At 34.5% G+C, this 12,896-nt stretch overlaps 1 protein-coding gene across 1 annotated transcript in view; it reads right to left on the bottom strand.

Moving 5' to 3' along the window:
• Positions 1–2,127: 2,127 nt before the first annotated feature.
• Positions 2,128–12,896, bottom strand: part of LOC126829481 (zinc finger CCHC domain-containing protein 10) — a 34,063-nt gene continuing 23,294 nt past the window's right edge. Inside the window, exons 2-4 of the mRNA XM_050559387.2 lie at positions 8,650–8,811; positions 6,958–7,002; positions 2,128–5,911 (exon numbers count right to left, since the gene is read on the bottom strand). Coding sequence (XP_050415344.2) covers positions 5,728–5,911; positions 6,958–7,002; positions 8,650–8,811 — 391 coding nt within the window. The 3' untranslated portion in view covers positions 2,128–5,727. The remainder of the gene's footprint in view (positions 5,912–6,957; positions 7,003–8,649; positions 8,812–12,896) is intronic.

The raw sequence follows: 12,896 nt of genomic DNA, 5'->3' as shown, positions 1-12,896 counted from the left end.
ATCCTCTCTCTCTCTCTTTTCTCCCCTTTTGCATGCCCATTTTTGTTGATTTTTTGGTCTAGAATGGACGAAGAGGGTTTGAATTAACATTTTCTGCCAGGTTTTGGTAAATATTCATGATTTTGAGGCGGAAGGATAACGGGGTTATCAGGTTGGCTACGGCGATATGTACGGCAACTAGTTACATGTTTTTAGTCAATCTGTTTCACAGAGAATTACGAGTCTAGTGATATATCTGTGTCAAAGATGTCTGCCTTAACACGTGCTGTCACAGCACGCGGCGTCAATCATTGGCTGAATGGCGCGTGCATTGTTTACATAAGACGTTACTTCTTCGGAGAGAATGCTGCATTTTAGTCATTTTAATACCCATTTACACTAAATAGGAAATAATTTTTACCTACAAATACGTCAAACGCCTTTATTTATTTTTCCAATACATAAAAAAAATGTTTTAGAATTTAATTTGTCGCAGGAAAAAAGTTAATATTTCTGGCTCATTAAGCCGCATCGATGTCATCCTTATCAGTGATTGTAGCGGCCTAGCAAATATTCACTGCGGATCAGTGTGGTTTTTAGTATGCTTCTTCAAGTTTGTGTATCTCAAAATTTTGGTGGTCAACCTCATACAAATTTTAGTGCAAAGACATGACCATTTGTTCCTCTGTCTGTAGTGAAAAGCATTCAGCCCAACGAAAATTTGGGGAAAAGTTGGAGGTGGGCAAAGAGGCCAGAATTAACATTGAAGTCAATGGGGAAATTGACAAATTTGGGAGGGGAAATTTTGATTTTAGTCCAAATTTTGTGATTTTCAGTGTTTATTTACTTTTCAAAATTAGTGGAAAATATTTTTATGTATGATTTTTACTTTTTCTGCATCATAAAGGTTAGATGCGAAGAAAGCATCATAATTTCACTCAATTTTGCCTAAAAATCATGATAAATTGTCTGAAATTCTTTAGATTACCCCCAATATTGCTGTCAAAATTTTAATTATTCATCTGTTGTAAAATGAACCAAAATGTCTTGCATGTCTTTATTTTTATTGTTAAATAACTTGGAAAGGATCCATGTGTTTGTCAGATATTGAAAAAGTATTCATGTGTTTGGCTAAAATTTAAAAATTAAGAAATTTAGTCAAATTATGTTCTGCTTAGGTGTGTTAGAATTTTCAAAACATGAGTGAACTGCATTTTGCTGCTGTTTTCCTCTGGCTTAACACAATTTTAATCTTTCAAAACCTGAAATTGTTGCATTTCCCTTCTCGAGAAAGTAAAATCTAATGGGGAAATTAATGGTGGTCTGCCTCCTATATGACTTTCAACAATAACAAAGTTGTCTCCCCTGCTGTACTTTTTCATTTGAATGTCTTCTATACATAAGGTTGATAAGTTGTAGGTTTAAGCCATCTGATTAGAATACAGATCTATATTTCGTTTCCTTTTTTTTATACTTTCCATGGCCTACACTACGTGAAGATCGTTATGTCAGGGGTCATACGAGCGGCTTTTGACCCTATGACATCCTACATTTATTAATCAATCAGCGTTGATGTTTCTAGGGGTTTACCACAATTTACGCCAAGAACTCGCCTGAACAGACCGTTTCATTGGCTTATTCTTCACTTCAGCTAGAATGCCTGTTATATAACAAGTCTTCCAGATCCTAGCCTAGTGTTGTAAAGTAAAACGAAATTTTGAACTATAAAAAATAGACCGAGATAGGATCTGTGTAGGTTTAAGGTGTCAGTGATGAAATATTTGTTTAATTTTCCAAATATTTAATTTATTAGCAATGTATATGTTATTCATAGTGTGTAAAGTGTTGTCTTAAAGTGGGAAGGGCAAACACCGAAAAATGCTACTTGTTTTTTGTTATTTGATGATCAGGATTTGTTTATTTCACCGCATTTTTTTTAATCTGCTGTAAAATTAAAACTACCAGACATTTCACAGGGGGATGGATGGCCAAATGGTTAGTGCATGCGTGTTGCATCATAAGGTCTGTCATTGAGTCAACTGGCATGGTTTCGATTCCCTGGTAGTCCTTGACGAGGAGTAGGGTCGCCTGTGCAACCTCGTGGGTTTTTTCCGGGTCCTCCCACTGCTAAAGAACCCTACACACAAGCAAATAATTGAAACGATATGTTTGTGTCGAGTGGACGTTAAACCCCATTTCTCTCTCTCTCTGTTCCTGAGGCAAAGTTATTTTCGGCCTTAATTACATCCCAACATCCTGTTTAGATCTTGCTGCCCCACACAACACTGCTAATCTGCTTAATTTAACACATTAAAAAGCTGATTATGATTTATTAAAACATTTTTTATTTATGAAAATATTTACAAATGATATTTATAATTTTTTTATCCCGAACCCAAAGATAATAATAACTGGTCAATAATTTTCAAGAATTCCTTATTCTTGATATTATAACAAATAGTATACAATTATTATATAATACAATAAAACAAGAAGCAGTCCATGTTGGATAAATAATACATAAATACTTGAAAATATTTTTATATTTAACATCAGCATGTATAATTTCTTAAAAATACAAGAGAAGAATATCTAAAGCATTGTTGAATTTTCATTACTAACTCGATTTATTTAAACTACAATGTGTCTACTTTCTACTTTCCTCTTGTTTGCCAAGAAAATAATTCAAAACTGTCTTTCCCTTTCCTTTTCAAATCAAGTTAATTTCACCTAGTTAATTGATTTCCAACTGACAAGGGATGTTTTATGTGCATTACGGTCGCTCCTGGAGTTTTACGTCCACACCACCTGGGGTGATATCGTTGACATTGTGCACTGCATAGCTCATCTAAAGTTAGATCAGTGAGCTCATTGGATTCCTTAAGCGGTGGACACATTGACCGAATCATTCGGTATTAAAGTTACAGCTCATCAAAAGTTAGATCAGTGAGCTCAATGGTTTCCTAAAGCGGTGGACATATTGGTCGAATCATTCACCCGACTCATCAGTTGATTGCATCACCTTTCACGTCACGTGATTAAACATGGCAGTGACCATGTTTTCAAACAATCATGTGACTTCTCGATGTGAGTGGATGATGAGTGGTGATTGACTAATGAATTCTACATTCGGGTGACTGCTTCGGCGAAGCGGACACACTAGGCAAATATATCAAACATGTTTGATTCGGGCGAATCATGCGGCTAATGTGTCCATAAAGATGGACAAAACAGTTAGGCTTTATTTAACCTGAATTACCTACTTGAGTATACATGAAATTTATCATCCTCTACTGTTTATCACACATCAACATTTGCTTTGAAGTAAAGAAAAGTATTACCAGGTAACATCTTACAAAATTTCAGCCAATTAACAGTTACCACATACGTGATCCGCTCCAATTTATTTTATATGTTAACCATAATATGCCCAAAGTTTAAATACTGGTATAGCAGTATACTTAAATACATGTACCAGTAAAACTAATAATTCAATAATAATTATAGTATTGTCCTGTATCAGACTTAATTAATGATCTAATTGTATGTATATGATCTTTCTTGATTAAAATCTAATTTTAACTAAATGACATGTCACAAAAACATAAAATACAAACTAGATTAAAATCACTATGATTGAAAAATATAACACCTTTTCTGGCACCTTGTTTTTATTCAATGATAATTGGTTGATATTAAATATATGAGCTTTTCTAAATGAATAATACTAAAATGTAAAAACTATTTGTTCTTTCTGTGAAATACATGGACATAAATCCTGAATAAATGACACAAAATATTAGTCTTTAGGTTTTATGCAAATAAATGACCAACAATGATCGTTTTCTGGTTTTATCCAAATAAATAGTAACCAAAATATAATTTGCTAAATACAATAAGTAAACCAGTGTTAATAACTGTACATGACATAAGCAACATGTTTTAATAAACATAGAACACCTGGTAATCTCTGAAAACCATCATTGGTCTCCGAAGCTTCAAAGTGGCTGCTCCAGCACTATGATGGAACGAACACTGAAAAATGTAGACAACATGTACATTTTCAAAAAGAAACTAAAAACTCATTTTTTTTTAACGACGCTTTTTCTTTTTTTTATGTTGTTGTTGTTGTAATAACAGCTAATCTAGCTGGATGTTGGCGCTCTATAAATGTCAATTATTATTATTATTATTATTATTTCTGTGAATACCGTAGTCAGTGACTATTATCCTAAGTTTATCAAATTTCACTAAAGAATTGCATGTCTGTACCGATCAATAATAACAGTTATTGATCAATAATCAATTTTCTGAAGACCACATGATTAAATCTAACTATTCAACTTGTAGACTTGTCATTATCTACGTTCTAGAGCATTATCGCATAAAATTATTTATTTTTCCAATTTTAATAATCTGCATTGTATCTAAGCTTTTTGAAATGAAATCAAAATGAAATGAAATGGGGTTTAACGTCCTACTGGGCTAATGAAGAAAATTATATGCCATAAAATGTACTATGCGGGGAAATTTTGCCCCAGAGCGGCACTATGGCCTACTCTTACATCGAAATCCAACTGCCAAGGGATATTTTACTTACACAGGACTTTATGTTATTGACAACCATAAATGACACTGGATAACGATACATTTATTGAGAGAGAAACAAGGTTTAACGTCCACTCGACACAAACTAGGTCATTTTGGGACTAACATGGAGCAATTTTATTTCAATAATTCGCTTGCGCGTAGGGGTCTTTAGCAGTGAGAGAAAATCAGGACCCGGAGAAACGCCACGAGGTTGGACTGGCGATCCTACTCTTTGTCACGTACAACCGTGGAATCAAAACCACATCAGATGACTCAATGACAGACTTTATGATACAGCGCACACACGCTAACCATTCGGTCTTGTAGTGATCCTTTGACAAAATAAAATACAAAAATAAAAACTCCCTCCTATATTAGATTATTGGTAAGGATTGTCTGTGAATCAGAATATTATCATGTATGGCCTAAATGTATGAAAGAAGTCCCATTTCTTGCTTTATCAATCATTTATGATTCCTATCTTATCCATTTTTTCCTTTACAAACAGAACTTGGGCCAGACATTGTTTTTTCAAACAGTCACAGTGAAAACAGATTAATACCATAATTAGAATTTTAACAAACCAGAGGTCTCTTTCTCTTGACACTTAATTTGACCTTTTGTTTTGAATATTGTTAATAAAAGGTTAATTTAACAAAAACAAACAAACAGTAGCATTTATGCTGTCCTTTTCACTTATATCTCACTAAAATCGACCATTATCTGCTGATTCAAATAATTTACACATTATTATTAAACCGCCATGTCAGCTTAAATTTCTTTTACTTATTCTTAATGGCTTCCAAAAACATGTATATAGATAAAACAGTGAATTATCATCAATTAAGAAAATCTGTCATTCACATATTAAAAGGTAATTATCTGTACATTACACAATGAAAGACACGTCCATCAGTTATCACAGCTTAGATCAATGACAGATTAAGTATCTGCAGTTTCTGATGATGACAGCTTAGATTCAACGACAGATTAGATCAATGATAGATTAAGTATCTTCAGTTTCTGATGAGAATCAATGATAGATTAAGTATCTTCAGTTTCTGTTGAGAATCAATGATAGATTAAATATCTTCAGTTTCTGATGAGAATCAATGATAGATTAAGTATCTTCAGTTTCTGATGAGAATCAATGATAGATTAAGTATCTTCAGTTTCTGATGATGAGGAGGATGATGAGGATGAAGATGAACTAGATGTGGAGCTGGAGGTTGAACTACCAGATGTAGAACTATCACTATCTGAGTCACTAGTACTCGTAGAACTATCACTATCTGAATCTGCTGAATTATTCGAGTCACTGTCTGTACTTTCACCATCAGATCTACAAATGAAAAGCATACATTAAAACAGATCATTTCATTCAATCATGAAAAATAAGCTTTAAGAGGCATTTAGTAATTGGGTAGAGCAATACACAAAAAACACATACTTATGGAAAAACAGCTACTTATTTATTTGGGCGACGTTTCGAAGAGTATTCTCTCAACGTTATCAGTTTGGGCGACGTTTCGAAGAGTATTCTCTCAACGCTTGATAACGTTGAGAGAATACTCTTCGAAACGTCGCCCAAATAAATAAGTAGCTGTTTTTCCATAAGTATGTGTTTTTTGTGTATGAAAAATAAGCTTAGCCAGTTAACTGCTGTCTGTACTTTCACCATCAGATCTGCAAATGAAAACCATACATTGGAACAGATCATTTCATTCGATCATGATGCATAACTCTGATAAATAAGCTTAGCCAGGCAACTACTGTAAGCAATAATTAAACACTCTTGGATCAGTTCACTCACTGGATTTGATAGTTCTCTTATCACTTACAATGTCCCTGTGTCTGTGAGTTGTTAGCATTATGAGCGACAACTGCAGTTACAATTTGCATGTACCATTCGATTACAGATACACATATTCAATGGTAGTGCTTGGTGACAATTTTGGGAAAATCAATTCCTTCTCACTTAGATATTGGCAAGGTCTGGGGGCGTTTGGAATTATCTATTTATTTGCTGGAACATTGATAGTTTATCCAATCATCTTGGCAAGGTTTGGGGGCATTTGGAATTATCTATTTATTTTGCTGGAACATTGATAGTTTATCCAATCATCTTGTAAGTGTAATCCACCAGATTTTAGTCTCTGGTCTTTTTTTTACCACAAGAGTACCACAAGATATTGGACATAGAAAAAAACCATTTTTTTTTTCAAAAATTTCTTTTCAGCCCCCCCCCCCCATACACCTATGTGGTAAGACATTCCACAAGATTTTCGACTAAATAATCACTGTTGTAATCTGTACACCGATTGTTAAAATATTAAACACCCAGATATAGGAATAACTATAGAAGTAATAGTAATATTTTCAACATACTTTTTGCTTTTCTTCTTTTTCTCTTGTAAACTTGAACTTTTAGCCCTGCAATATATAAACAAGACATTAACACTGACCCAAAATTAAAATCTGGATCCAAATTAAAATTATTGATTTCAGTGACAGCGTTCAGTCTGCTACAGCCTAGACAGTGTCGAACAGTGTCAGCACTAACAAACCCATATGGAATCTAATATTATTTTTATTATTATTATTATTATTACAGCATATTTATAGTGCACCCTTTCATATAACATGTTCAGGGGCACTTTACACACTGGAAAATCTGGATGAACTTTCTCGGCCAATGCAGGGATCGAACACCCGACCTCCAGGCTAGCGAGCCTGCATCTTGCCCACTTAGCAACCGTGATCCCCCTCAAAAGAGATTTATTATCAATTACTGGTAAATAAAGAATCTCCTACTCGTCTTTTTGGATATCAAAAATTATCAACACAGGTCGTTAAAATAAAAAAAAAAGAGGCTTTGTCGAGTTTGTTTTTTACTTTACCGACGAGTGTTGATATTTTTTTAAATCAAAAAAGCTGAGTAGGAGATTTTATTTATCACCCAATACTTTCTTACATGCACAAATAAATAAATATAATTCTTTGCTATAGATTTCACGGCGTAGTGATATATCATTTTTTGTCAGCAATTCAACCATTGCAAAGTCTTTCATATTGACCCAGTCCTATCCATCAAGGTCAATTAAATAAAAATAATTCTTTTTTCATAAAAAAAGAAGTTGCTTTTAATAAAAAATGAATTTTTCTTTGAAAAAAAGAAAAAAGAAAAGAAATTCAATCATTGCAAAGTCTTTCATATTGACCCAGTGCTTTCCATCAAAGTCAATTGAATAAAAATAGTTCTTTTTTAATAAAAAAATGAATTTTTGTTTGAAAAAAAGAAAATAGAAAAGTAGTTCCTTTTTAATTGACCAATCAAATTCATGTAAAGCGAATAGGAGATATCGCAGTAGATTATGAAATATAGCACACAAGCGAATGTGTTATTGGGTGATAAATTTTACTTTATGCTTATTGAAAAATAATTTTTTGTTTCTGACATTTTCTTTCCTTCTACAATACTGGAGATAGATTGATAAGCTGAACATTGTGAAAAAAAACCCCCTCTAACACCTTGTTTTATAGAGAGAGAGAGAGAGAGAGGGGTTACAGTCAACTGGACACAAATTAGGTCATTTCGGGACCAACATTTTGTTCAATTTTCTATCAATAATTCGCTTGTGGGTAGGGGGTCTTTTGCAGTGGAAGGAAAACCGGAGAACATGAAAAAACCCACGAGGTTGGACAAGGCGACCCTACTCCTCGTCACATACATCCAGGGAATCGAAACCACGCCAGTTGACACAATGACAGACACTATGATACAACGCGACGCGCTAACCATTCGGCCATCCAACCCCCTACCCAGTACAGAAATAGCAACTGATTTGGACTATGACTATGAAAATATTTTCTTTAACCTAAACTGACGGGAATACAAGAAAAAGAAAAGAATTCTAACATAATTCTATAAGAATCTGCAAAAGGAAGGAAATAACATGCTTTTTTTTTAACTGAATTAACTGCAGCTCACAAAAATTGTCTACTAACTGAAGCAAACATTAATATATTAAAATAATTGATTTTTGTCGCATTCACTGTATAATTGTAACCACAACTTACAATAATTCCAATTTCTTTTTTTCTTCTTCTTTCTTCTGCCGTTTTATCATTTCTTTAGATCGTGATTCACGTTGAACATATTTTCGTTTGCCCGTACAAGCATATGTCCAGTGACCTTTCTGTAAACATTTCTGACAGCGGATCTCTCCTGCAGTAGCGTCACTGAAATGAAATAAAGCAAAAATCAATATAAAACATGCTTTTTAAATTAAAACAAATATTGTTATTCAACATAACAAATTGTAACGCATGTTGAGGTCATTTTTTGTAAATATTCCTATTTGGTCATAAAATGGGGATATTGAGTTGCAATCTGATTAAAACACAGATCCTATTTCGTTTCGTTTTTTTATCAAAATATTGTTTTACTTGTCTTTACTACACTAGGATCTGGAAGAGTTATTATATAACCTGCATTCTGGATGATGTTATGGTGAGTTTTTGGCGTGAGGTGCAGGGAACTTTGAGTTACCCACTAGAAACATCAATGCTGATTGGTTAACCAAATGTCTAATGTCATAGGATCAAAAGCCGCTTGTATGAACTCTGATGCGACCTCCCACTAAAACCGGTCAGATCTTCATGTAGTAGAAACCAACGAAAGTATAAGAAACGAAACAAAATATAGATCTGTATTATAATCAGATTGTGTTGAAGAGTGATGGACACTATGGGAAGCAGTAAATTGAAATGTTCACCAGTCAGTGGTAGAATATAATTAGAAAGTACCAAACAGGTCAGATGAATACATTTTTAATTCCCAAAGCAGTTAAAGGATACACATTTTAATACCAAAACTTCATTATATTGGTTTTTCCCTTTTTCTTGATATGTGAATATCTATTTACCTCCTGATAACTAAATATCCATAGAAACATTAACCAAAAAAAGGGGAAGGCATAAAATTAATTTCAAAGGTTATGATACAAAATTGAGTATTGTTATACCTGTGTTCACCCACAAGGTCAAATGCACTAGGTTAATCACCCCAGTAATATGATGGGGCACCTTTCTGGGGCATTAAAAATAAATGCATTTTTCTTAGCAAGGTTCAATTTCCGTAATTCCAGTTAGGTGTTTAAAATTCCGAGATAATTGTCTTAGCTGTCTTTCTGTTGTTAAGAGTATGGTGGAAATATGTGTGAAATAGTTTTATTTAATGTCTGCTTCCACCGAGGTGATATCGCAGACAAGTGGTGGAAATAAAATGAAATATGGTTAAATGTCCTACTGGTCTGCACGGACTGACTGGGCTAATGAAGACAGGTAAATGCCATGTACAGTGTGCTATGAGCAATTGAATTTCATTTCCAACTGCCAAGGGATCTTTTACATGCACACCAATGTGTATACAGGACCTCAGGGGTTTTGATTTTGGCCCCATCTGAATGATTAGATACTGTTCCTTGTCAGGCCTTCCATTTTCGATTTCCAGATGTCAAGGGTTCTTACGTGTATGTCAATGTGTACACACAACCTTGGTTTTTCGCATCATCTGAACGACTATACATTATCCCTTGCCAGGACCCTCTGTTCTGCACCACTGACAAGAGCAACCACGCCAGAAAAACCTGATGATTTTTCTCGGCCAACACAAAGATAGAACACAGGACCTCTAGGTTAGCGAGCCAACATCTTACTCACTGAGTCACAGCTGCTCCCAGAATATCATGGAAATGAAATGAAATGAAATGGGGTTTAACGTCCTACTGTTTTGCTCCAAACTGGGCTAATGAAGACGGGCATATGCCATACAGTGTGCTATGAGGGAAATTTTGCCCGGACAGCGGCACTACGGCCTACTCTTATATCGAATTCCAACTGTCAAGGGATCTTTTACGTGCACGCCAATGTGTACACGGGACCTCGGTTTTTCGTCTCATCCGAATGACTAGACAGCTGTCCTTGTCAGGCCCTCCGTCCTGCATCACTCACAAGGGGAAACCGCGCCGGAAAATCGAGATGAACTTTCTCGGCCAATGCAGGGATCGAACACCCGACCTCCAGGCTAGCGAGCCAGCGCCTTACCCACTTAGCCACCGTGATCCCCAGAATATCATGGAAATAGATGGACCAAAATAATACAGCTCAGATAAAACATATCATCATCCTATGTCTATGAATTGATTTTCATGACATTTTTAACAGCAAATAGCATAAATTAAATACAATACACACAGAGAGAGAGAGAAATGGGGTTTAAACAGCTGACCCTATTCCTTATCATGTACAACCAGGAAAATCGAAACCACGCCAGTTGACTCAATGATGGACCTTATGATGCAACACACATGCTCTAACCATTCGGCCAACAAATCTCCCAATTATATCACTAAACAATTCATCGACTAACGTATACATAATAAGACATAAATAAACATACTAAAATCAATGACACAAGAAAACTAATATAGCTCTATATAGCATCAAATCAATGAAAACGAAATATCCTAGAATAAATGTTGAGATTCATTGTTAATTTACAGACACAGTAGACATTCCACACCATAACAAGTTAATTTGTACAGTCTAGTATCGCCATACTTAAAGACTAGGCCTACACAAACATTTAATTCTCTACAGTGTAGGATTCAGTAAGCTTACTTTAAGATACATTTTGTAAGATTTAGATAAAGAGCTGGTCGATCTTGCTATAATAATAGTTCAAAAATAGATAATGTAAAAATGAATATATTGAAAATTTCATTCAAATTACTTTATTCTGAGTAATCTGAGCAAATATATTAGTCTTTGAAGGTTTGACAAGATGTGTGCAGTGATTGTAACCACTATACTGGTTGTTCTAAGCTTTGCTTCGCTTCACCATTTTTAGATTAAATCATTAAATGGCTGAACCGTTGTAATCTATTTAAAATTGAACCTATCCGATCGAGACTTGATTATGGTCTTGTCAGGTTAATAAATGTCTAATTAATAGTTTATATAACATTTAAGCCCTACAGAAAGACCTGCAATAGGCAGATTTACCTCTTGCCTGTTTAAACAGGTCTATTGCAGGTCTATCTTTGGGCCTTAATTGTTATATAAATTATTAATTGGACATGTGGGCCTATAAAAACAAAGAATCCAATAATATTTTTCATTTTAAAGACAAAATTATTTCTATATATTTTACTATGCAATGGTTTCGCCTATATGACATGGATATGAACAAACTTATAAATGGGGGTCTTCCTTTCTGGGTCTTCAAGAGAATCCTGTATAATGACCATTTTAACAAACTTATAAATGGAGGTCTTTCTGTCTGGATCTTGAAGAGAATCTTGCATGGTGACCATTTTGCAAATTTCAACTAGAAAACTTGCAATCTGTTTCACAGAGGATTACGAAAGTCTTCTAATATCTCTGTAAAAGATGACTACTTTCCACACGTGACGTCTCATCACGCGGCGTCAATCATTGGCTCAATGGTGCATGCATTGTTTACATAAGACATTACTAGTTCGGGCGGAATGAAGTATTTTAGTCATTTTAATACCCATTTACACTAAATAGGAAATAATTTTTACCTACATATACTACAAACGTCTTTATTTATTTTTATAATACATTAAAAAAAAAAAGTTTTAGAATTTAATTTGTCGGAGGAAAAAAGTCAATATTTGTGGCTCATTAAGTCGCATCGATGTCATGCTTATCAGTGATTGTCGCGGCCTAGCGAATATTCACTGCTGATCAGTGTGGAAAATTTAATGTTTGATGACATCTTGGACAATAGTAATGTGGTATACTTTACCTTTATGACTTCAAGACAGGGGCAATAACACTTTTTAATCAAAGATTACTCGATTGACGTCTGTAGTCATTCTTAAAGTAAATATCGATTTGATAAAGTGCTTGGCACCCAATTAAATATAACTTTTGGATATGAGAGAATAATTTGAGTTGAGCTTCAACTATTAAATAATATTATATTGTAGAAAAGATTTGCCATATGATTGAAGAGAAGATAATAGTGGTTAATAGACAAGGCAATTTAGAACCAAATTATTTCCTTAAATGTGCTTGCGGTTGTGGTTTCCATCCCTAGTGTGAGCGTATGTGGCTTGAAGATAGGGGTGCCTTCTCCCACAGGAAAGATCCCTACGCTGCGATAGTCTGCGATATCACCTTTGGTGGAAGCGGACATTAAACACTAAGAACAACAACTACCATGAGGATCCTGAAGTGTGAGCCCTGTAGTTTAAGTCCACTCAACACAAACTAGGTCATTTCGAGACTAAAAC

Source organism: Patella vulgata, chromosome 8 (genome assembly GCF_932274485.2).
Source record: "Patella vulgata chromosome 8, xgPatVulg1.2, whole genome shotgun sequence".
NCBI classification, from domain to species: Eukaryota; Metazoa; Mollusca; class Gastropoda; family Patellidae; genus Patella; species Patella vulgata.
The sequence above is the reverse complement of the archived record's forward strand: the minus strand, read 5'-3'. Positions and strand labels throughout refer to the sequence as shown.